At 40.3% G+C, this 25,428-nt stretch overlaps 1 protein-coding gene across 5 annotated transcripts in view; it reads left to right on the forward strand.

Moving 5' to 3' along the window:
- The window catches only part of DPY19L3 (dpy-19 like C-mannosyltransferase 3), an 81,955-nt gene that overhangs the window by 17,965 nt on the left and 38,562 nt on the right, over window positions 1-25,428 (forward strand). For all 5 annotated transcript variants that reach the window (XR_004440710.1, XM_033225591.1, XM_033225592.1 and 2 more), the window contains exons 4-8: window positions 9,213-9,303; window positions 12,877-12,998; window positions 13,601-13,746; window positions 15,469-15,592; window positions 16,135-16,269. Coding sequence is in view for 4 of the 5 variants with exons in the window: in XM_033225591.1 (XP_033081482.1) it covers window positions 9,213-9,303; window positions 12,877-12,998; window positions 13,601-13,746; window positions 15,469-15,592; window positions 16,135-16,269 (618 nt within the window). In the remaining variant the exon portion in view is untranslated. The remainder of the gene's footprint in view (window positions 1-9,212; window positions 9,304-12,876; window positions 12,999-13,600; window positions 13,747-15,468; window positions 15,593-16,134; window positions 16,270-25,428) is intronic.

Below are 25,428 nucleotides of genomic sequence, written 5' to 3' on the forward strand. Positions count from 1 at the left end.
CCTGCAGCCCCAGTTACTTGGGAAGCTGAGACAGGAGGGTCATCTGATCTGGGGAGGTCAAGGCTGTAGTGAGCTGTGATCACACCACTGCACTCTGGCCTGGGTGACAGAGTGAGACCGTGTCTCTAAAAACAAAAAAAAAGAAAAGAAAAAAAGTTTTTAAAAAATAGGTAGGAGTATCCTGATTTCTTTCTCTTTTATATCTGGAAGTCAAAATTTTGATTTAAAACTGGTAAGAAACACCAGCCTGGGCAACATGGCAAAAACCTGTCTGTACTAAAAATATTTTTTAAAAAATTAGCCAGGCTTGGTGGCACACAACTTACCCCCAGCTACTTGAGAGGGTGCGATGGGATGATCACCTGAGCACAGGAAGCCAAGTCTTAAGTGAGCCAAGATCATACCATTGCACTCCAGCCTGGGCAACAGAGTAAGACCCTGTCTCAAAAACAAAAAAAGATGGCAGTACTCTTCAAGTTGATCTACACATTCAACATGATCCCTCTCAGAATCCCAGGTGGACTTTTCACAGAAATTGACAAGCTAGTCCGAAAATGTATATGGAAACTCAGGGGACTCAGAATAGCTAAAACAGTTTTGAAAAAGAAAAACGAAGTTGTAAGACTGAAACTTTCTGATTTCAAAACTTACTACACAGCCACAGTAATTAAGACTCTTGTGCTGGCATAAGGTAGACGTATAGATTAGTAGAATAAAATTGGAAATACAGACATAAATCCTTAGATGATCAAGTGATTTTCAGCAGGGCACCAGGAAGGACAGTTAAGTAGAGAAAGAATAGTCTTCAATAAATGATCTATAAACAAATGGATATTCACATGCAAAAGAATGAAGTTAGACCACTGCCTCACACCACACACAAAAATTAACTCAAAATGGATCATAGTCCTGAATGTCTAAAACTGTAAAACATTTAGAAGAAAACATACAAATGAATCTTTATAACCGTGGAGTAGGCCAAAACTTCATAGAGACAACACTAAAAACACGTGATTAAAAATCAATAAATAAATTGGTCTTCATCAAAATTAGACATTTTCATACTCCAAAGTACACCATCAGGCCAGGCGCAGTGGCTCATGCCTGTAATCTCAGCACTTTGGAGGCCAAGGTGGGCAGATCACTTGAGGTCAGGAGTTCAAGACCAGCCGGGCCAAAATGGTGAAACCCTGTGTCTACTAAAAGTACAAAAATTAGCCAGGTGTGATGGCACACATCTGTAGTCCCAGCTACTAGGGAGGCTGAGGCAGGAGGATCACTCGAACCTGGGAGGCAGAGGTTGCAGTGAGCTGAGATGGCACCACTGTGCTCCATCCTGGGTGACAGCGAGATTCCGACTCAAAAAAAAAAAAAAATTAAAAATTAAAACTTGAAAGTCAAAATTATTCCTTGATCCATGGGCTGTAGAGTGGATTTTGTGTTAGCAGGTGTGAAAATAACACAAATCACCAGATGCATTGTCGATGAGCAGTAGTATTTTGAAAAGAATTTTTTTTTCTTCCTGAGTAGTAGGTCTCAACAGTGGGCCTAAAATACTCAGTAAATCATGCTAGCAAAACGTCTGCTGTCATCCAGGTTTTGTTGTCCATCTCTAGAGCACAAGCAGAGTAGATTTCACATCATTCTTAATAAGGGCCCTAGGATTTTCAAAATGATAAATGAACATTGGCTTCAACTTAAAGCCGCCAGCTGCATTAGCCCCTAACAAGAGAGTCGGCCTATGCTCTGAAGCTTTGAAGCCAGGCATTGACTTCTCCTCTTGAGCTGTAAGAGTCCAAGACGACATCTTTCAATAGAAGGCTGTTTCATCTACATTGAATATCTGTTGTTTAATGTACGCATCTTCATCAGCCATCTTAGCTGGATCTTCTGGATGACTTGCTACAGCTTTTCCATTAGCACTTTCAGCTTCACCTTGCACTTGTATGTTAGGGAGATGGCTACTTCCCCTCAACCTCATGCACCAACCTCTGCTAGCTTCCAGCTTTTCTTCTGTAGCTTCCTCACCTCTCTAGCCTTCACAGAATTGAAGAGAGTTAGGGCCTTGCTCTGGATTAGGCGTTGGCTTAAAATAATGTTTTAGATGGGTTGATTTTCTCTCAGAGCATTAGACTTCCTCCGTATCAGCAGTGAGACTGTTTTTCATTCTTATCATTGGTGCGTTCATTGGAGTAGCACTTTTAATTTCCTTTCATAACTTTTCCTTTGCGTTAACAGCTTGGCTGTTTGGCACAGGAGGCCTGGCTTTTGGTCTCTCTCAACTTTTGACATGCTTTCCTCACTAACTTATCATCTCTAGCTTTCCATTTAAAGTAAGAGATGTGCCACACTTCCTTTCAACGCTTAGAGGCTATTGTAAAGTTAGTAATTTTGGTATGATTGTGTCTCAGGGAGCAGAGAGGCCTGGGGAGAGGAAATGAGACAGAAGAATGACAGAGGTATCAGAACACACACATTTCAGTTCACCGTCTTACATGGGTGTGGTTTATTGTGCCCTAAAACAATTACAGTAGTATTGATGACATCAAAGATCACTGATCCTAGATCCCATGACAAGTATAATAATAAAGAAAAATGTGAAATATTGGAAGAATTACTAAAATGTGACAGAGACAAAAAATGAGCAATAGCTGTTGGGAAAATGGCGTTGATAGTTGTTTGATGCACAGTTGCCACTAAGTTTCAGTTTGTAAAAACGCATTATCTACAAAGGGCGGGAAAGTGAGGCATAGTGAGATGAGGCGTGCCTGAAGTCATTTCCCTTTGTTTACAACGTGTTCTTTCTTTAGTGTTTTGTTGTTGTTGTTGTTGTTGTTGCTTGTTTGTTTGTTTTTGAGACAGGATCTCGCTCTGTCTCCCAGTCTGGAGTGTGGCGGTGCGATCTCAGCTCACTGTAGCCTCGACCTCCTGAGCCCAGGTGATTCTCCCACTGCAACCCCACAAGTAGCTGGAACTACAGGTTCATACCACCGTGCCCAGCTAATTTGTTATATTTTTAGTATAGATTGGGTTTTGCCATGTTCCCTAGGCTGGTCTTAAAGTCCTAGGCTCAAGTAATCCACCTGCCTCAGCCTCCCAAAGTGCTGGGATTATAAGCGTGAGCCACCGCACACAGCCGCATTCTTCTTTCTTATTGGAACATAAACATCTTTTGGTCAAGTACTAAATTCCTGCACCTTTTTGTTTCCCCAGCAAATAAATGTGCAGTGATAAGGAAGGCAGTTCTCCTTTGGCTGTGAGCACCAAGGTCACTCTTCTTTTTAGTCTTTTTTTCCATTTGCTAACATTTTCCACTTATTTACTTGATATCGCCGAATTTGCATGACTTCCCATGGAATACTCCTGCAAAGCAAGGAGACTTTAAAATAGATAGGGTTAATCCACACGGTACTAGCACAGTAGTGCTAAGACTGCTGATTGCCTGAGTGTGGGCCCAGTGGAAGAACTGTCGCTTCAGCAGCAGACTGCCCTCCTCACAAGCCCTGCTTGGCACTTCTCACATGCCACGGCTTTAATCAACTCTAGGGCAAGAATCATTCCCCTCTAACAGATGGACATGAATTTAACCAGACAATAAACCATGTATGTGCCATAAATATGTTTGCTGAGGGCATGATTCCCAGTACAGAACTTTAAGAACAGCTGTCTTATGGGCTACTATTTCTTGGTGAGATGATTTGTTAACCTCTTTCTGAAACAGATTACATTTATAAAGTTAATTTTTCGGTGGCTTCCCCACTACTAACAGTCTAATTATTTGGGGGGACAATTTTTGTAAACAAAACCTTTTTTTTTTCTGAGACAGAGTCTCACTCCATCACCCAGGCTACAGTGCAGTGCCGGGATCTCAGCTGACTGCACCTTCCATGTCCCGGGTTCAAGCAATTCTCATGCCTCAGCCTCCCAAGTAGCTGGAATTACAGACATGTGCCACAATGCCCAGATAATTTTTGTATTTTTAGTAAAGGCAGGGTTTTGCCATGTTGGCGAGGCTCATCTCAAACTCCTGACCTCAAGTGATCTGCCCACCTCGACTTCCCAAAGTGATGGGATTGCAGGTGTGAGCCACTGCGCCCGGCCTGTAAACAGAACTTTTTTACATCAGTTGTTTTTGTTTTTTTTAAAGCAGGGTGAGGAAGACTTTATTAGGACTATCATGATAGATGTAGGGACCGCTGCAACAAGGTCTTGCAGTGGTGGAGAGAGATTGTACTCAACTCCTAGTACAGCGTGGGTGAGTAGGAATGGGCAGCCAAGGAGCGGGGCGGGGTCAGTGGCTGGGAAATGAGTAAGAGGAACCACTGGGGTATCAGAGATTCTGGCTCAACCAGGCTTAGAGGATTCTTGCTAAAGGCAGGCCAGGGTGACCAGACATTATGTGGGGGATCTATTTACATGAGATTTTTTAAAAGCTAATTTGATGTTTCCTTTCCACATTGGGTGTCATTTGTCTCAAAGGACTCTCTAGCCTTTGGGCATTGCCAGCAACTTATCTGAGTGCCTGTGAGGAATGTGATGAGTCATTGTGAGCAGTCATTTTATTTTCTTTTTGTACTTCTGTTAAGTTACTATATACACTGTTACTTCAGTGGTTTTAAGTACCATTGTGGTACTTAAACCATGTGGTTTTTTGTTTTGTTTTGTTTTGTTTTGTTTTGTTTTGTTTTGTTTTGTTTTTGAGATGGAGTCTCACTCTGTCTCCCAGGCTGGAGTACTATGGCGTGATCTCGGCTCACTGCAACCTCTGCCCTCCGAGTTCAAGTGATTCTCTTGCCTCAGCCTCCCAAGTAGCTGGGATTGCAGGTGCCTGCCACCATGCCCAGCTGATTTTTTGTATTTTTAGTAGAGACGGGGTTTCACCATCTTAGCCAGGCTGGTCTTGAACTCCTGACCTCATGATCCACCTGTCTTGGCCTCCCAAAGTGCTAGGATTACAGGCATGAGCCACCGTGCCCAGCCAGCTGTACAGTTCTTTATAAATACAAGTCTTTTGTCTTTCTACTTCTTTCTGTCATCTTCGAAGATGTTTTCGTTCTGTCAACATTGCATTCCCCATGGAACCTGTGCAGATTGAAATATGAAGTATTTGTTCGTTTTGCATTCTTTAGAGGATAACTACTATTGGTGTATATTTTCACGGGTGTGATCTACCAAGTGAAGTATAAATTGCCGTAAAACTGGAAAAGTGTTTGAATGAGTGAAGCAGATGTTCTGTTAGCATGAAGCAGATGTAAAACTTGCAAGTGTCTGTCTAATAAAGTATAGCATTTGGTTCTATACAGCTGGTGCCAGATTACCAATTAATCATGTTTGAATGCATTTTTACTAATTAGGTCCCCCTCTGTTCTTTATGCATTCTGGCTATATTAAAGGGAGGGGTGGGACACAAAAGCTTTCTACCTTTAGTACATTGAGCAACGTTTTTTCTTATTCCCTGGTCTTTTATTCTTAGAACCATATAATTCACTCTTTCATTCTTTTTTTTTTTTTGAGACGGAGTCTCGCTCTGTCGCCCAGGCTGGAGTGCAGTGGCCGGATCTCAGCTCACTGCAAGCTCTGCCTCCCGGGTTCACACCATTCTCCTGCCTCGGCCTCCCGAGCAGCTGGGACTACAGGCGCCCGCCACCTCGCCCGGCTAGTTTTTTGTATTTTTTAGTAGAGACGGGGTTTCACCGTGTTAGCCAGGATGGTCTCGATCTCCTGACCTCGTGATCCGCCCGTCTCGGCCTCCCAAAGTGCTGGGATTACAGGCTTGAGCCACCGCGCCCGGCCACTCTTTCATTCTTTATTGGCTCTCCAGTTTGATTTGGGATGTAGGCGTGACATGAGGATTTTCACACTCCTCGAATGCCTTTGAACACTTTAAGGAATCTAAAGAAAATAATGTAATTAATGTTGTTGTTTTTCTTATTTGCATGGACAAAAGCTAGTATTTGCTCAGTTAACATCAATTCATAGCCTCTGTGGCTGTTTGACTGAGTCGGAGTTTGAACATTCTAGAAACGAGTGATACCAGGTTGGGTGTATGTTCTTAAAAGCAATAGAGCACTTTTTCTCAAAGATAAAAAATGAGTGGGTTAACATAACTACCCAGAAGAATTGCCTTTACTGCTATGAAAGATACAACACAAATCACTCGCAATGAAAGTTAGAAAAGTTGTATCATTATGTATTAACCTTTTTATGAAGCAAGTGTGTTATTGAAATTAAATTTTAGGCCCAGGCACTGTGGCTCCTGCCTATAATCCCAGCACTTTGAGAGGCCATGGCAGGAGGATCACTTAAGCTCAGGAGTTCAAGACCAGCTTGGGCAACACGGCGAAACTGTACCTCGACAAAAAATACAAAAATTAGGCGGACACAGTGGCATGTGCCTGTAGTCCCAGGCTACTTGGAAGCTGAGGCGAGAGTATCACTTGAGCCTGGCAGGCGAAGGCTACGATGAGCCGTGATCAGGCCACTGTACTCCAGCCTGGGTGACAGAGTGAGACCCTGTCTCCAAAAAATAAATAAATAAATTTCAGAACCTGATGGGCCTTTTTTTTAAATGCTTGATTTCCTCAGGATAAATTTATTTTCTGTGAAAGGAAGTTCGATATGTAAGGTTTGCTACCATACCTCTCATTTTTCTAAAAGGAGTTAGCAAACAATAATAAAAAGATTTAGAGGGTAGCAGAAATATATTAGATAAATCATTTCTAAGTCTGAAGATAATAACATGAATGATTCTTACTTATTTATTTATTTATTTATTGAGGCAGGGTCTTGCTCTGTCATCCAGGCTGGAGTGGCTTGATCATGGCTACTGCACCCTTAGCCTCCCAGTAGGCTGAGTCTCAATCAATCCTCCTTCCTTAACCTCCCCAGTACCTGGGAATTCAGGTACATGCCACTATGCCTGGCTAATTTTTTTTTTTTTTTTTCGGTAGAGGCAGGGTTTTGCCATGCTGCCCAGGCTGGTCTTGAATTCCTGAGCTCAAGCAATCCACCCACTTTGGCCTCCCAAAGTGCAAGGCTATAGGCGTGAGCCACCGCACCCAGCCTGAGTAGTTCTTTTAATAAAATGTTTAGCCGGGCGCGGTGGCTCAAGCCTGTAATCCCAGCACCTTGGGAGGCTGAGACGGGTGGATCACGAGGTCAGGAGATCGAGACCATCCTGGCTAACACGGTGAAACCCCGTCTCTACTAAAAAATACAAAAAACTAGCCAGGCGAGGTGGCGGGCGCCTATAGTCCCAGCTACTCGGGAGGCTGAGGCAGGAGAATGGCGTAAACCCGAGAGGCGGAGCTTGCAGTGAGCTGAGATCCGGCCACTGCACTCCAGCCCAGGAGACAGAGTGAGACTCCATCTCAAAAAATAATAATAATAAAAAATAAAATAAAATAAAATGTTTATTACCATATGAAAATTAGTTGGACTTAAGGGAAAGCAAAATGAGCTAACAGAAGTTCATCAACTGGAAAATGATACGTTCAGTGTTTATCACTTTCCCCCACTGGGTTTGTGGAATGTGGATCTGCTATAATATGAAAAAACACGGCCGGATGCGCTGCCTCACACCTGTAATCCCAGCACTTTGGGAGGCTGAGGCGGGCGGATCACCTGAGGTCGGTAGTTCGAGACCAGCCTGACCAATATGGAGAAACCCCATCTCTACTAAAAATACCAAATTAGTCGGGAGTGGTGGCACATGCCTGTAATCGCAGTTACTAGGGAGGCTGAGGCAGGAGAATCGCTTGAACCTGGAAGTTGCAGGTTGCGGTGAGCCAAGATCGCACCATTGCACTCTAGCCTGGGCAATAAGAGTGAAACTCCATCTCAAAAAAAAAAAGACAGATCGAATTATATTTTAGACAATGTGTTACAGATTCTAGGACATGGTTTGTTTTGTTTTGTTTCATTTTTAACACTGGTGTAAAAGAATCTCTAATGACATAGATAATAACTTTTTATTTATTTATGCTTTTACAGGTACAGGTTAAGTATCCCTCATCTGAAATACTTGGGACCAGAAGTGTCTTGGATTTCAGATTTTGGGTTATTTGCATATACATAATGAGAAATCTTGGGGATAGGATTCAGGTGTAAACATGAAATTCGTTTATGTTTCATGTATACCTTATGCACATAGCCCAAAGGTGATTTTATACAATGTAGTTCATAAGTTTGTGCATGAAACAAAGTTTGTAGATGCTGAACCATCAGAAAACAAAGGTGGCACTATGTCAACCATCCTAGTGGGCAATCTATGATTATTTGGCATCACCATTGTTCCTGACTCTGAATTTACGTGCTACCTTTATAAGTAATCATTTTCTTATACTTATTTACACATAAGTACTTAACGATAAAAAATATGACATACCATCAATACAGTGAAAAAAATAACACTTTCAGGGTAACTTGTGGCATCATTTTGGCTCTCAGAAAGTATCCGATTTTAAAGTATTTCATTTGGATTTCAGCTTTTCAGGTTAGGGCTGCTTAACCTATAGATAAAATGTATCATCCAACAGTATTAATTGCATTATTCCAGAAAGTCTTCCGTGTCATTATTGCCTATTGCTTCTATGTTTTATAGTAATAATTTAAATTTAATAAAAGTATCTTGTAACTAAATTGGCTAATAGCTATTACTTTAGGTTTTCAGTTCTTCTAGGGTTGAATACTTATCTAAAAGCAGTTTAAATATTTCATATATCCATTTACTTGCATGAACCTCTTCCCACCAGGGTTACACTTGTCAGAGTAAATTCATGTGTCTGCCTTATTTGACTATGAACGCCTTTTAATCTTAGAATAAAAAGAAAATGATGGATCTTATGTAATATTAGTAGCTTTTAGGTAGGTGTCTAATGCAATTATATTTCTTTTCATGTGGGAGATTTTTTTTTCTGCCATCCCTGTTTTGTGTCTCACTGATATTGCATAGGAATGGTGATGTATTCTTTAAAAAATTTTTTTAAGATTAAACATTCACTAAAGTAGAGAATAGTAGGACAGACTCCCATGTATCCCTCACTCAATTTTAACAATGATCAGCCTTCCATTCTTGTTTGCCAAGATTTTTTGAGATATATTTTCAGAGTTTTTTATCTTTCAAGTTGCAGTTATATATCCTTTCTACAGGAACAATATGTATTTAAACCAAAACTAGGTCATGTAAACCCATAGGATTAACTCTTTTTCAGGAAGTGGAGCGAGAAATCTCATTCAGAACAGAGTGTGGTTTGTATTACTCCTACTATAAGCAGATGCTGCAGGCTCCAACCGTCGTGCAAGGTAATTACAACTGATAGTTTCGTTTGGGGTCTTCTGCATTTTTTTCAATAGTTTAGTCAGAAGTACTGTGTACTAAAAACTACTTAAATGCTCTCTAGAACATGTGTAGCTTTTCCTTGTTAATGTCTCATCATTCCATGAAAATGTCTTTTTTGCTCTGGAAGAAGTTACATAATACTTTATATAACCCTCCTCTCCTTGCCTTCCAGCTCTGTTCCATCCCAAAAGTAATACGTTTACAATTTCATGGTTTTGTTGCTGAATTTTCTCATGATCATTTTGGAAGAGGTCTTTGCAGGTGAAAGGAGTATTGTCTGAGAACAGGAGGCATTTTGGTAACACAAATAAAAATTACAGTTGTCTCTCTTGTCCCCAGTATCCCCATTCATTCATTTATTACACAGTTGCCATTTTCCTGCAGTTTTACTTACCCTGAGTGGATTAGACCCCACACTCTGCCTTTACTCCATCTAATGAAAGCCCCAACATGCATCTCTTCTACCTAATGTATACTTGATAGGCTTAGCGTGAGTGCATGTGACAGAAAAACTGCTCTTTTATAGGCTTTATTTGGAGTCGGCTTTGACATTTTTGGTGGCAGTTATTCATAAATTAGTTGCAGTGGTATGATCATAGCTCACTGCAGTCTCAATCTCCCAAGCTCAAGCAGTCCTCCTGCCTCAGCATCCCAAGTAGCTGGGACTACGGGTATGCACTACCACATTCGTTTTTTGTTTTGTTTTGTTTCTCTGTGGAGACGAAGTCTCACTATGTTGCCCAGGCTGGTCTCAAACTCCTGAGCTCAAGTGATCCTCCTGCCTCAGCCTCCCAGAGTGCTGGAATTATAGGCAGGAGCCACTGCACCCAGCCCATAAGTGATGTTTTGTACTTGTAGTTTTATCACCTAGGAGACATGACATTTTGGTTATCTTTGGTTTTGTGCCATAAAAATTAATGAGTTGGTCCCTGTGTTGATAGATTCATCCATAATAAGGGTAATTACTCACCAGCCCTTCACTGGTTTTAGCAGCCATTGATGATTATCATCTGTAGTTCTTATTTCAGTAGGGATGCAAATTAGTGACCTTCTAATTCTGTCATTCCTCCTGTATTTATTCGTTGGAACTCTGTTGTATAGAGAACCTTCTCATTGTTTCGCTACCTTGCGGTACAGTTTATACAAGAAAGACAGGCTTAGTATTCATTTTTTCCCCATACAATCAAACCTTGTTATTCACAGATCGCATAGTTGCAAAATCATTTACTTCCTAAAATGTACTTATAACCTAAAATCAGTGTTAATAGTGCTTTCACGTCATTCATGGACATGTCCAGAGCAACAGAGTAGCCTCTGGCATGCGTGTTTCCCACAGAGACTGAATGAGGTGACACTCTGCCTCCTTGTCTCAGCTCTCACACTGCAGTGTCCCTTTCAGAAAGTCTCTTTTATGCCATGGCCTTTGCATTGTTTTGCTCTTTGTTGCAGTTTAAAATCATCCCCCAAGGCCAGGTGCGGTGGCTCACGCCTGTAATCCCAGCACTTTGGGAGGCCGAGGCGGATGGATCACCTGAGGTCGGGAGTTCAAGACCAGCCTGACCAACCTGGGGAAACCCTGTCTCTACTAAAAATACAAAAAAATTAGCCGGGCATGGTGGCGCATGCCTATAATTCCAGCTACTCAGTAGGCTGAGGCAGGAGAATCGCTTAAACCTGGGAGGCAGAGGTTGTGGTGAGCCGAGATCACGTGACTGCACTCCAGCCTGGGTGACAGAGTGAGACTCCGTATCAAAATTTAAAAAATAAAAAAATTAATGAATTAAAACACAACAGACTGGGTGGCTTAAATGGCAGAAATTTTTTTCTCACAGTTCAGGAGGCTGGAAATCTGAGGTTAGGGAGCCACATGGTCAGGTTCTAGGGAGGGCTGTCTTCCTGGCTTGCAGACAGCCACCTTCTTGCTCTGTCCTTACATGGCAGAAAGAGAAGAGCGAGTTCTCTGGTGTCACTTCTTTTAAGGCCACTAATCCCATCATGAGGGCCCATAACTCTCCGACCTAAGAGTTGGAGAGTTATCCATCCGTAACACTCCTGTGTTAGACTTCAGGCTTGCCATAATGTAATACCACAGACTGCATGGCTTAAACAACAGAAATTTTTCTCTCCCTTCTGGAGGCTGGAAGTCCAAGATCCCCATGCTGTTAGGAATGGTTTCTATTGAGACCTCTCTTCCTGGCTTTGTAGATGCCCTTTTCTTGCTGTGTCCTCACATATCCTTTCCTCTGTGCAAATGCAGAGAGCACAAGGGCAAGCTCTTCTCTGTTCCTCTTATAAGAACACCAGTCCTATCAGATTAAGACCCCAACTGTGTAACCTCACTTACCCTTTATTACCTCCTGTAGGCCCTGTCTCCAACAACAGTCATATTAGGGGTTAGGGCTTCAGCATACAGATTTGAGGGGGACACATTTCAGTCCACAGCACCTCCTGTTGAGGGACATCTGGGTTGTTTTGGATCAATCTTTTGCTGGTGCAGATGGTGCTGCATGAGTGACCTTGTGCCGATGTCATTTTGTCTTTTTGCCAGCCTGTGTGTGGGACTGATTCCTAGACACGGGCTTTCTGGGTCAAAGGGTAAATTCATATGTGATTTTGCTAGATACTGCAAAATTCCTCTTCATAGAGATGACACCATTTTGTATTCCCAACTATAGTATATAGGAGTCTACTTTTTTATAATCTCACAGAGTGTATTGTAAAACTTTTTGCCAAGGCAGTAGTTGAGAAATAGCATCCCTCAGGGTAGTTTTAATTTGCAGTCTTTTAATAGGAGCAAGGTTGAGCATATTCTCCCATAGGGAAGGACTGTGTGCATGTTTTCTGTGAACTATCCATTCATGCCTTGGATTAATTAGCCTGGTTACAGTGACAGAGGACCTCTATGGCTTGGATCTCTGTAACAGCAGGTCAAGTTCTCCTTCTCATGACAATGTCAGCTGTGAGGGAGCTGCAGCTCTACTCTGCCCCGAACATCCGTGCATTCAAGCCCTATTTGGAACATGCCAGTGTCATGGCAGAGGGCAAGAGCAAGAGCTGGTAGAAATATGCTTTGTCTCCTAAAACCTCTGCTCACCTGTGACTTACATCCACTCACATGCCACTGGTTAGAGCACATGGCCAAAGCTATTCTGGGGAGTGGAGAAGGAAGGCCATGTATACTCTCCCAAAGGAGATACTTCAGGTCGCATGGCAGGAAGGCAGGGTGGAAAAATGTGAAATCCCCTTGCCCACATTTCTAGAGAAGGACTTGTGGTGGTGGTGGTGGTGGTGGTGGTATTTGCATTCCAGTTACAAAAGTTTTAATTTGCCTATGTTTGTGTAAATGTTTAAATGATGTCCATCGAAAGTGTGGTAAGCTCTTTGAGAGCAGGAGTATGGTTTTTTTGCTTACTATTATATCCCCAATGCCTACCACACTCTCTGCAACATACTAAACAATCTGTGGATAGTTTTGAATGAATGAATAATTATGAGTGTAATTATTTTCTTCCTGACTTTTCACATACCAATCTTAGGTTTTCATGGCCTAATATATGATAATAAAACTGAATCTATGAAGACAATTAATCTCCTTCAGCGAATGAATATTTACCAAGAGGTTTTTCTCAGTATTTTATATAGAGTTCTACCCATACAGGTATGTTATGTTTTGTGACATTGAATTGTTAATATCAGATGAAAGTCAAAGCCTGCCATTTTGAGCTGAAAGCTGTCACATCTGTCCTTCTGATCTTCAACTGGTTTAGTAGAAAATCAGCAATACCGTATTTTTTCCATGTATATTGTGAACTTTATATTTTGTAAGATATTGCTTTTTGTTTACATAAGATAAAAGGTTTTTGTACATAGATGCTTCCTGGCTTATATATGTATGCGGCCTAGAAGCTGATAAATACTTTCATTTGGAAATGTGTAATCAGTCCTGATGGATCTTTGAGATAAAAAAATTTGTAAAGTCAGCAAATCACAATGACTACTTCTCATGTGAATGAGGTATCCTCGGACTGAGTTAGGTATAAAACTTTCTGGAGTAAAGAGTGAAGCCAGACTTCTCATGGACTTCCTTCCCCTGTCTCTTAGTGGTGGGAAGAAAGGCTGCCCGAACAGGTGAAAGTGTGTAGGCTTGCTGCTTGGAATTAGGGGCAAGCTCCTGCATATTCTGTTCCTACTGTCATGTTTTAAATGGCACTAAGGAGGGTTAGGGCTCACCTGACAAACTTGTTTTGTTCCCTTTTACAGAAATATTTAGAGCCGGTTTATTTTTATATTTACACCTTATTTGGGCTCCAGGCGATCTATGTCACAGCTCTCTATATAACCAGCTGGCTACTCAGTGGTACGTGGCTGTCAGGACTGTTGGCAGCTTTCTGGTATGTCACAAATAGGTGAGTTGGAGTCAGTATGCTTCTTTTCTTTCCAAAATGTAAGTGAAAATGAAGTCACTTCATTTCCAGCTCAGAGAAATTTCTTCTGCCACATTTGATTGGTTGGGAGCATTTTCTCTTTGGTTTACCTGGTGGTTTACTCAATTTTTCTTGTTTAGTTAGGGAGAAAGTGCTGCTTACGTATAATTCCAGCTGAGGAACAGAGAGCATTGAATTGCAAATCAAGAAAATCATTCATAATAATCCCAAACCTATTATCTGTTTGCTGTGTGATCAAGATTTCTCCAGCCACATGTCCCATCTCTTAAAGGGTTTTTTTAAATTGACAAATAGTAATTGTACATATTCATGGGCTGCATAGTGGTATTTCAATACATATAGAGTGTATAGTGATCAGATCAAGGTAATTAGCATATCAGTCATCTTAAAAAGTTTTTGGGTTCTTTTTGCTCTTTTTTAAAGCCAATGAATATTTTTAAAAATTTTATTTATTTAGCAGTTGTTTTTGTTTTTTGTAGAGACAGGATCTTCCTGTGTTGCCCAGGCTGGTCTTGAACTCCTGGCTTCAAGCAGTCCTCCCACCTTGACCTCCCAAAGTATTGGGATTCACAGACATGAGCCACTGTGCCTTGCCTAAGAAGTTTTAATTGTATCTTCACTGTCTATGGCTCTCAATTAGTAGAGCTTAAAGATGTACAAATGCAAGGACATTTTTGCCTTATTTAATATCTACTGTTATAAGCAGTAGAGCCTTATGAAATCACATTTTAAAAAAACATATTCAAGATCATTGAATTATTGCCTGACCTACAGTGGCAATACCAGTATTCAAAAGGAGTCTTGAGCATGAGTTCTAATACAGGTTTTATTTTATAAGTCTAAGCAAATTACTTGTTATTACAATCCTATTGGGGGTTTTCTGTATGCCAAACATTTTACAATATGCATTATATGTCTTCTTCTAAGAACCCTGTAGAGTAGATACCATTATTATCCCCATTTTAGAAATGATAAAATCAAGGCTTAAAAGGTTACATTTTGTATCTAGATATAGATATCTGTATATATATCTATATATCTTTTATATGAGATATATGTAGATATAGATACATTGGTACATTGTTTCATATATATCTCTCTTTTATATAGAGGTATATGTAGATATAGATACCTTGTTTGATATATAGACACACACGTATGTTTGTGTTATATATGTGTATCATTTATTGAATGCCTAGTATGTGTGGGGATGGTATACAAAGATGAAAAATCTTACCCATACTTGCCCTCTTGGGGTTCACATTCTAGAGAGGCAGGAATTTTTTAAAAAATACTGTCAATGACATATTTAAGACTCAAGCATAAAAAACACCAAAGAAATACAGAGAGAGGGAAAATGTTTATTGCCTCTTGACACTAATGAAGTTAGGGAGAAATAAAAGTAAGGGTTTGGTTTGATACATTTGTGAGTAGGTCTGACCTGGGCTTGAATCCCAGGTGCTAAGGGCATACCCATGGACAGAGCACTTAAATGTTCTCTATGCCAATTTTATGTTACAGGGATGATGATGATGATGATAAGGACAGTTATTGAGAACCAGTGGCCAGAATCGGATCTTAAGTATACTTGTCCTTAATGTAATATATCTTTCACTGAGGAAGTCTTCGAAGAAATTATTGTAAAAGCTATCACTTTGGCCATTTGTGTTTTCTTTTGTGCAGAATAGATACCACAAGAGTTGAGTTTACCATCCCACTGAGGGAGAACTGGGCACTGCCATTCTTTGCAATTCAGATAGCAGCAATTACATATTTCCTGAGACCAAACTTACAGCCTCTTTCTGAAGTAAGTGTTTATAAAATTTCATATATTTTTAATCCCCCAATTTTATATATGAAGCTTCAAAAAATGTGATGTGCTTAGTATCCCAGTGCATGTGAATAGTTCTTATTCCATGACCAATTTTTAAACTTGAGTTAAATTAAGTTTTCTTTTCCTGAGCTTTTTCCTACTTTGCAAAGAAAATGTTTTCATTTTTGATGTTAAAAATGTACTCTACATAATCTACCCTTAAATAGTTGCAGCAAACCCACACATGATTTCTGCAAAACTGTCAGAATTTTTAAGCCCTTGCTCTTGAGATGTGATTTGATGCATTATCGCCTCCATAATAGTGTGGAATACACACACCGTATGTGAATATTTATATGCAAAGTGTCACTTTATGATAGTTAGAGCTTAAATAACAAGTGCAAGGGTTTTCAGAGCAACAGTTTATGGTTTTTCTGTTTGGTTTAAAGAGATACTGGCTGCTCTTGAGAAAACTTGTCTGCAAGGTTTTTTATTACTAGAGACATGTAAATTATACAAAGGTTTTCTTTTTACAGAGGCTGACACTTCTTGCCATTTTCATATCAACTTTTCTCTTTAGTCTGACATGGCAATTTAATCAATTTATGATGCTGATGCAAGCATTAGTGCTGTTCACATTGGACTCCCTGGACATGCTGCCAGCAGTGAAGGTGAGCTTTGCTTTCTTTTCTCACTTGAGATTTTCGCCATTTCGTGTTTTTATATCATAGAATGAGATGAAAATATGCAAGTACTTATGGGTAAAATTGAAGCTGTTTCTTAGATCTGCTGTAAATTTGCTGTGGCCAGTTGAAGCTGAGTAATTTATGAAGCCTAGTTTGACCATCTTAACTTTTATTCTGCTTATTTTAAGTTAAAAAATGGAGTGGATTTATTTTGGAGCATAAGTGCCTAGGTCAATTGTTATTTATAGAGATGACTTAAATTTTAAAATATGAGATAGCTCTTTTAAGATTTCTTACTGTGTACTGCCGCTTTTAAAAAAATAACTCAGTAGGTATATAACAGTTTTTTTTGTAGTACTTTATAAAATTTTCATAGTCACATTTAACTAATATGGGATGTGAATCCCTGTTGACTGGCTGAAAGTCACATGTGAAATAAACCCATCTCTGTCTCCTAGTGTCTGCTGCTGTCATTTAATCACATTTTTTCATGTGCAAAAATATGATTTTATGTATTGTGTACAGTTTTAAAATGCCTTATAGTTACTATTCTAAAATAGTAATAACTTAAATATTTCCCAAGTATAATAAAATACTTTCTCCAGATCTAAGGCAGCAGTGTAGCCCAAGGATTTGCTCTCATTTATTCCATATCAAAGGAGATGCAGTCAGCTTCCATAACGGATTGAGTCTGAATTAAGAAACATGAAAGCCAACCAGCAAATACACATTGCCTGTCTGCTGAAACACTGTAATCGGATGGGCACTACAGGAAATGCTAATATATGTAATTCATTGTCGTAGCCACAGTTTGCCTTTTAGCTTGGGAAACAAAGGTTACACACATGAAGAACAGGCAGACAAATGATAGCTGCTAATTAGCAATACTGATATATCTAAAAGAAGAAAAGTTATTTTTAGGCAGAGAAGTGTTTACAGAAGTGAGAAGCTAGAACTGGACCACCGGGATCACAAACGAGAGTAAAATTTGGGTGGGATGTCAGGGGTAGGGGCAGAATAGGAAGGTGGAATACAGCAAGAGCAAGTAGATAGGACAAAGTTTATATATGTATATAAAATGTTTAGTGTTTCTGCGGGTGTGCCAGTGGCCACTCCTACACTGCTGGCAACCTATACACTCCTGTAATCCTTCTTTAGTGTAGTTTCACAGCAGGTATCAAAAGCCTAAAAATGTATTTGCCTTTTCACCAACATTTCTACCCCTATACATTTGTCCTAAGTAAGTAAATAATCTACCATGTTCATTTTAGCTGTATTGTAATAAGAAAAAGCTGGGCAGAAAAGATAAAAAGAAATAAAACACTGGAAATGACTTGAGCCAATAGCAATAGGGTATACTTAAATAAATGATGGCATATCTATGCAATCAAGTATTACATAACCATTAGTTTCCCCCCATATTTTTTTGAAAAAGCAAAACAGAGAAAAAGAGTAAAGGTTCTGGAAAAACACACAGTCAAGTATTAACAGCTACATGATTGATGTTCTGCATATTCTTTTTGTTCTTTAGATCTTTTGATTTTTTCTGATAATGAACATGTATCTCTTTTTTGTTTTTCTTTGAGATGTGAATCTCACTCTGTCTCCCATGCTGGAGTGCAGCGGCGCGATCTTGGCTCACTACAACCTCCACCTCCTGAGTTTAAGCAGTTCTCCTGCCTCAGCCTCCCAAGTAGCTGGGAATGCAGGTGCATGCCACCACACCTGGCTAATATTTGTATTTTTAGTAGAGACAGGGTTTTGCCATATTGCCCAGGCTGGTCTTGAACTCCTGACCTCAAGTGATCCACCTGCCTCAGCTTCTCAAAGTGCTGGGATTACAGACATGAGCCACTGTGCCCATCTGAATATGTATCTCTTTTAAAATTAGAAAACAAAGGTACTGTTTTGGCTCACACAACATTTTAAAATAATATAGCTAATTAATATTTAGTTCTAAACTTTGTTCAACTTTTGCATTTGAAACTATGTTGGTATTAGAAGTAGTTTTAAGTATCAGACTTTAAGGAGGAACATTATTACAATGAAAGGATCCTGAGTTATAAAACTAAATTGCGGCTATCAGCTCTGAAAGTAACCGGCTCTTTTAGCTTAGGCAAGGGATTTAACTTAGTTTCTTCATAAATTAGAATTACTTCTCTCTAACCATGTCAAATGGGAAAGAGTTGGAATAATTGGTATAGAAAAAGGTGATACAAATTCAGAGCTCAAGATGGTGACAAGACGCAGTACCTTCTTCGGTCCGTTTTGTCATCTTTTCATGAATGATGAAACTCTTACCAGCAAAAAACTCAACTTTCCAGTCAGAAATGTGAACAGAGTAAAACAGAACAGCAAGCATGTTATAAAGTGTATACTTTAGCTTAATTAAAGGCTAAAATACGGAGGTTAATAAAGTTTTCTTAATTTATGTGGAAACAAGACACATTCATGATAAATGCTTAAGAGATCATGTTAAGTACCCTATATGGTTCCAGACGAGAGGGGATAGAGACATTTATCCCCGTTCCTCCCCAAAGTACATTTGAAAACCTTAGACAGTATATGTATATAACAAACCTAAGAGGAATTTGAGAGGTAGTGAGAAGAAATCAAACTGCCTAGAGACCTTGAGACCAGAGGGAAAATTTGACAGCGAGTTTCTTGGGTTTTCTTTTTGCCCCATATATCCTTGACTGGGTGCTGAAGAAGTCAGAAACCTGGGAATACCAGTGGACTCAAACAAACAAAAAGCCTCCTCCCTCTAGCAAAAGGACCAGAAGAGAAGAGAGGAAGCCTAACAAGACAGAAAACTCTCAAACATTAACTGCCTTATTCTAGCCAGATGCTACAGAAAAAACCACAGCCCCACTCCCACCTCCATCAGCAAAGTTCAGTGGGAAGCCTAGACTCCTACCCTTACCCAGCTGTCACTAGGCATGCCTTGCCTCCTGCCAGACCTGTGTCAGAGAAGTCTAGTGGGGAACCAGAACTTTCACCATCTCCCAGAGACATCTGTGAAGGCCGCTTGGGAAACCTGGACTTCAGCTCTCACTCAGTGATAATGAGACATCCTGTCCCCTCTCTGTCAGGATGGTGTCAGAGGAGGCCAACAGGGAGGTTGAGACTCTAACCACCACCCAGATGTAATAAGCCTTTCTCTATCTACTGCCCTACCCCATGCTGTCGGTGGAGGCCATGTAAGGAGCAGTGGTGACGCACTTCTATCTCTCCCAGCCAGGATGTGTCAGCAGGGACCTGTAGAGAGCCTGAACTTTCACCTTCACCCAGCAATAAGGAAGCACACCTTCTGCTGACCCCCAGATGTCAGTGGAGGGCAAGTGGGCACCTTGGACTTCCATTTCCATCTGGAAGTAACGAGGCAGCACCCTTCTTTCCCCGTTAGCATAGCGTTGGCATAGTTTGAATGTTTTTGTGGTCCCCCACCAAATTTATATGTTGAAACCCAAACCCCCAAGGCAATGGTATTAGGAGGTAGGGCCTTTTAGGAGGTGTTTAGTGCCATTATAAAACAGGCACAAGGGAGCTGTTTCACCATGTGAGGAGGACACAGCAAAAAAGTGCCATCAGTGAACCAGGAAACAAGCCGTCACCAGCCAGTGAATCTGCCAGTTCCTTGATCTTGGACTTCCCAGCCTCCAGAACTATGAGAAGTAACTCTTTGGTTGTTTATAAGCTACCTAGATTGCAGTATTTTGTTACATAGCAGCCTAAATGGACCAAGACACGTGGTGTCACAGGAGGCCTGCTAACATGGCAGATTTAAATAAGATCCAGGGTCCCATAATGTAATAGGATACAGTTAAAAATCACTTCTTAGGCCAGGCACAGTGGCTCATGCCTATAATCCCAGCACTTTGGGAGGCTGAGGCAGGCAGATATTTGAGGTCAGTTTGAGATCAGCCCGGGCAACATGGTGAAACCCCGTCTCTACTAAAAATGCAAAAATTAACTGGCTGTGGTGGCATGTGCCTGTAACGCAGTTATTCAGGAGGCTGAGGCAGGAGAACAGCTTGAGCCCAGGAGGCGGAGGTTGTAGTGAGTCGGGATGGGGCAACTGCATTCCAGCCTGGACAACGGAGCAAGACTCTGTCTCAAAAAAAAAAAAAAATTACTTCTTATATTAAGAATCAGGAAAATCTGTCTTGAGTGAGAGGAGACAGTCAATAGATGCTAACACTGAGATACACAGAAATTGGATTATCTTACAAGGAATTTAAGGCAGCCATCATAAAAAGCTTCATTGAGCAGTTACAAACACACTTGAAGCAAATGAAAATACAAGCTATAAGCAAACAAGGAGAAGATACAAAGAATAAGCAAGTGGAAATTTTAGAACACAAAAATTCCAATAATCAAAGCTTAAAACTCAGTGGATGGACTCAACAGCAAAATGAAGTGGTCAGAGGAAAGAATCAGTGAACTTGAAGATAGAACAATTTAGAAATTACCTAATCTGAACAAGAAAAAATAGAATGAAACAAAAATGAGGCCGGGCGCGGTGGCTCAAGCCTGTAATCCCAGCACTTTGGGAGGCCGAGACGGGCGGATCACGAGGTCAGGAGATCGAGACCATCCTGGCTAACATGGTGAAACCCCGTCTCTACTAAAAAATACAAAAAACTAGCCGGGCGACATGGCGGGCGCCTGTAGTCCCAGCTGCTTGGGAGGCTGAGGCAGGAGAATGGCGTAAACCCAGGAGGCGGAGCTTGCAGTGAGCTGAGACCCGGCCACTGCACTCCAGCCTGGGCGGCAGAGCGAGACTCCGTCTCAAAAAAAAAAAAAAAAAAAAAAAAAAAAAAAAAAAAAACAAAAATGAACAGAGCCTCGAGGACTTGTGAGACTATGATGAAAAGTCTAACATTCAGGTAATCAGAACCCCAGAAGACAACACGAAAAGAGTATACTGAAGCTGAAAAAAGTATGCAAATAAATACTTTTGGAAAAAATTTGAAATTTCCTCAAATTTGGCAAAAGCTATAAACCTTCAGAATCAATAAGCTGAGCTAGTATCAAACAGGAAAAATCCAAATAGAGCCACACTAAGACACATTATAATCAAACTTCTGGAGAGTAAACATACATTTTAAAAAGTTGAAAGTAGTCATTAATACTGTACCTATAGGGGAAAACCAATTTAAATGACAGTGAATTCCTCATCAAAAACCATGGAGGGGCTGGGCCCAGTGACTCAGGCCTATAATCCCAGCACTTTGGGAGGCTGAGGCGGGTGGATTGCTTGAGCCCAGGAGTTTGAGACCAGCCTGGGCAACGTGATGAAACCCCATCTCTATAAATAAGAAGAAGAATATGATTAGCCAGGCATGGTAGCACGTGCCTGAGGTCTCAGATACTTGGGAGGCTGAAGTGGGAGAAATTGAGGCTACAGTGAACTGTAATTGCACCACTGCATTCTAACTTGGGCAACAGAGCAAAACCCAGTCTCAAAAATAAAAGCAAAAAAAAAAAAAACGTGGAGGCCAAAAGGAAGTGGCATAGTATTTTCAGATGGAGAAAAAAAGAACTGTCAAGGCCGGGCGCAGTGGCTCATGCCTGTAATCCTACTACTTTGAGAGGCCAAGGTGGGTGGATCACAGTGTCAGGAGATCAGGACCATCCTGGCTAACACTGTGAAACCCTGTCTCTACTAAAAATACAAAAAATTAGTTGGGCGTGGTGGTAGGCACTTGTAGTCCCAGCTACTCGGAAGGCTGAGGCACGAGAATGGCATGAACCCAGGAGGTGGAGCTTGCAGTGAGTCTAGATCATGCCACTGCACTCCAGCCTGGTCGACAGAGCAAGACTCTGTCTCAGAAAAAAAAAAAAAAAAAAAAAAACCTGTCAGTCTATACTCCTATACCTAGTTAAAACACCCTTCAGGACTGAAAGGGAAATCAAAACATTCTCAATTAAGGAAACTAATATTACCAGCAGTCCTACCTTAAGAGAATGGCTAAAGGAAGTTGTTGAAACAGAAAAGAAATAAGGAATTTAAGAGCATCAGAAAGGAAGAAAAGGCAATGAAAAAAGTAAAAATGTGAATAAAAATAACAGACTTTTCTTATTCTCTTGAGTTTCTAAATTATGTTTGAGGCTCGGCGTGGTAGCTTATGCCTGTAATTCCAGCACTTTGGGAGGATGAGGTGGGCGGATCACCTGAAGTCAGGAGTTCAAGACCAGCCTGGCCAACATGGTGAAACCCCATCTCTACTAAAAATACTAAAATTAGTCGGGCGTGGTGATGGGTGCCTGTAATCCCAGCTACCCAGGAGGCTGAGGCTGGAGAATTGCTTGAACCCAGGAGGCGGAGGTTACAGTGAGCCAAGATTGCACCATTGCACTCCAGCCTGGGAGACGAGGGAAACTTCGTCTTAAAAATACATATATATTATATTTGATGGCTGAAGCAAAAATTATAGCACTGTCTTATGCGGTTCTCTGTATGTAAAAGAAATACTTAAAACAATATAAAATGGGAAGGGTAATGAGACTTAAATGGAGGTTAGGGTTCTATGCCTCACTCAAACAGTTAAAATGTCCATACCACTAGTCTGTAATAAGTTATTAATGCATAATGTAATAGCCAGAATAACCACTTTAAAAAACTATACGAGGCGGTACATGAAAAAACAGTACAGATAAATAAAAATGAAATTCTAAAAATGTTCAGATAACCCACAGGAAGGCAGGAAGAAGAAAGCAGGAATTAGAAACAAGCAAAAAAGAATAAAAGAGCAGATTTAATACCTAAAATAGCAATAATTACATTAAAGGTAAATGATCTAAATATACTAATTAAAGAGATGGCAGGGTGGATTTAAAAAGCATGACCCAACTGTTGTCTAAAACATATTTCAAATACAACAGTATAGATAAGTTGAAAGTAAAAGGATGGAGAAAGATACAACATGCAAGTATTAATCAAAAGAAAGGAGTAGCTATGTTAATATCAGAGAAAGTAGATATCAGAGCAAAGAAAATTACTAGGGACACAACAGAACATTATATAATGATAAAAGGTTTAGTGTACCAAGAAGACATAGTAATCCTAAATGTACCTGCACCAAACAACAGTACTGCAACATGTGTGAAGCAAAAACTGACCGAACTGAAAGGAGAAATAGACAAATTCACAATTTTAGTTTGAGACTTCAACACCTCCCTCTGGACAATTGATAGAACACCAGACAGAAAATCATCAGAGATATGGAACCCAACAACACCTTCAACCAACAGAATCTAATAATCATTTACAGAAACTCCACCCAACAACAGCAGAATACTCATTCTTTTCAAGCAGTCACAGAATACTTACCAACATAGACTATCTCCCGAGCCATAAAACAACAAACATAAATGAATTAAGATTATAGAGAATATAATCTCTGACTACAATGGATTCAAATTTGAAATCAGTACAGAAAGATAACAGGAAATGTTTCAATACTTGGGAATTAAGCTCACTATTACATGTATAGTAGTAATAGCCAGAATAACCACTTTAAAAATATATAAAGATATATACTAAAAAAAGAGTCAAACAGGAACCCTTGGAGAGCATTGAACTCAATGAAAATGAAAGTGAAGCATATTTAAATTTGTGAGACACATCCAAAGCAGTATTAAGAGGAAAATGTGTAGCACTAAAATACTTACATTAGAAAAGACAGAAAGTCTGAAATCAGTCATCCAAGCTTTCACCTTAAAAAAGGAAACAAAATAAATTCAAGCCAGGAGAAGAAAATAAAGAGCAGAAATCAATGCTATTGAAAACATATGAATAATAGAGTTAATTAAAAAGAGCTAGCTTGGTTGGGCACGGTGGCTCACACCTATAATCCCAGCACTTTGGGAGGCTGAGGCGGGTGGATCACCTGAGGTCAGGAGTTCAAGACCAGCCTGGCCAACATGGTGAAACCCCATCTCTACTAAAAATACAAAAATTAGCTCAGCGTGGTGGTGGGTACCTGTAATCCCAGCTACTTGGGAGGCTGAGCGGAAGGATCACTTGAATCCAGTAGGCAAAGGCTGCAGTGAGCCGAGACCGCGCAATTGCGCTCCATCCTGGGCAATGAGAGTGAAACTCCGTCTCATGGATGGATGGATGGATGGATGGACAGATGGATGGATGGATAGATAGAGCTGGCTCTTTGAAAGATTAGTAAAATTGTGAACCTCCTCCATAATTGCCTTGGAACATTAAAACTTTTCAATCTTAACAGACTTCCAAAGTTCTGAGTCTCAGAAAGAGTGGGAGGTGGGTGGGTGTTGAGTGCTTAATGGATACAATTCACATTACTTGAGTGATAGATACAGGAAAAGCCCAGACTTCATCAGTATATGTTATATACATGTAACAAAACTATACTTGTACCGCTTAAATGTACACTAAAATGTATAAATCAAAGTTTTGAGCCTCTTGGTACTATTTATGTGATAGCCAGTATAGCATAGTGGTTAAGCACACAGAGTCTGCAGCCAGGCTGCCTAAGTTTGAGTAAGTCATACGTGGGTCATATGGAAAAATGTTTGATATTTTATTAATGTTAAACAGATATTAACTGTGATTATTATGAATGGTGATAAGGAGCCTGAACATGATCCATTGAAGACAACTACAGTTATACACAGAAAGGATATACAGTTGTCCCTTGAACAACACAGGGGCTACGGGTGCCAGTGTCTCCCCCCAGCAGTTGAAGATCTGCACACAATTTTTGACTCCCCAAAATCTCAACCACTAGTAGCCTACTGTTGACCAGAAGCCTTATCAATAACATAGTTGATTAACACATATTTTGTATGTGATGCATTATGTACTATATTCTGAAAGTAAGCTAGAGAAAGGGAAATGTTAAATCCAGAGGAAGAGAAAATGTACTTACTGTTTGTTAAGTGGAAGTGGATCATCACAAAGGTCTTCATCCTCATCGTCTTCACATTGAGTAGGCCGAGGAGGAGGAGGTACAGGAGGGGTTGGTCTTGCTCTCTCAGGAGTAGCAGAGGCAGAATAAAATCTATGTATAATTAGACTTGTGGTGTTCAGGGGTCAACTATATTCTTGCCGCCTTGTTTCTATACTGTACTGTACTAATAGAACCGGGAAAGAATATCCAGTATACC

Source organism: Trachypithecus francoisi, unplaced genomic scaffold, assembly GCF_009764315.1.
Source record: "Trachypithecus francoisi isolate TF-2019V2 unplaced genomic scaffold, Tfra_2.0 Lachesis_group12, whole genome shotgun sequence".
Classification (NCBI taxonomy): Eukaryota; Metazoa; Chordata; class Mammalia; order Primates; family Cercopithecidae; genus Trachypithecus; species Trachypithecus francoisi.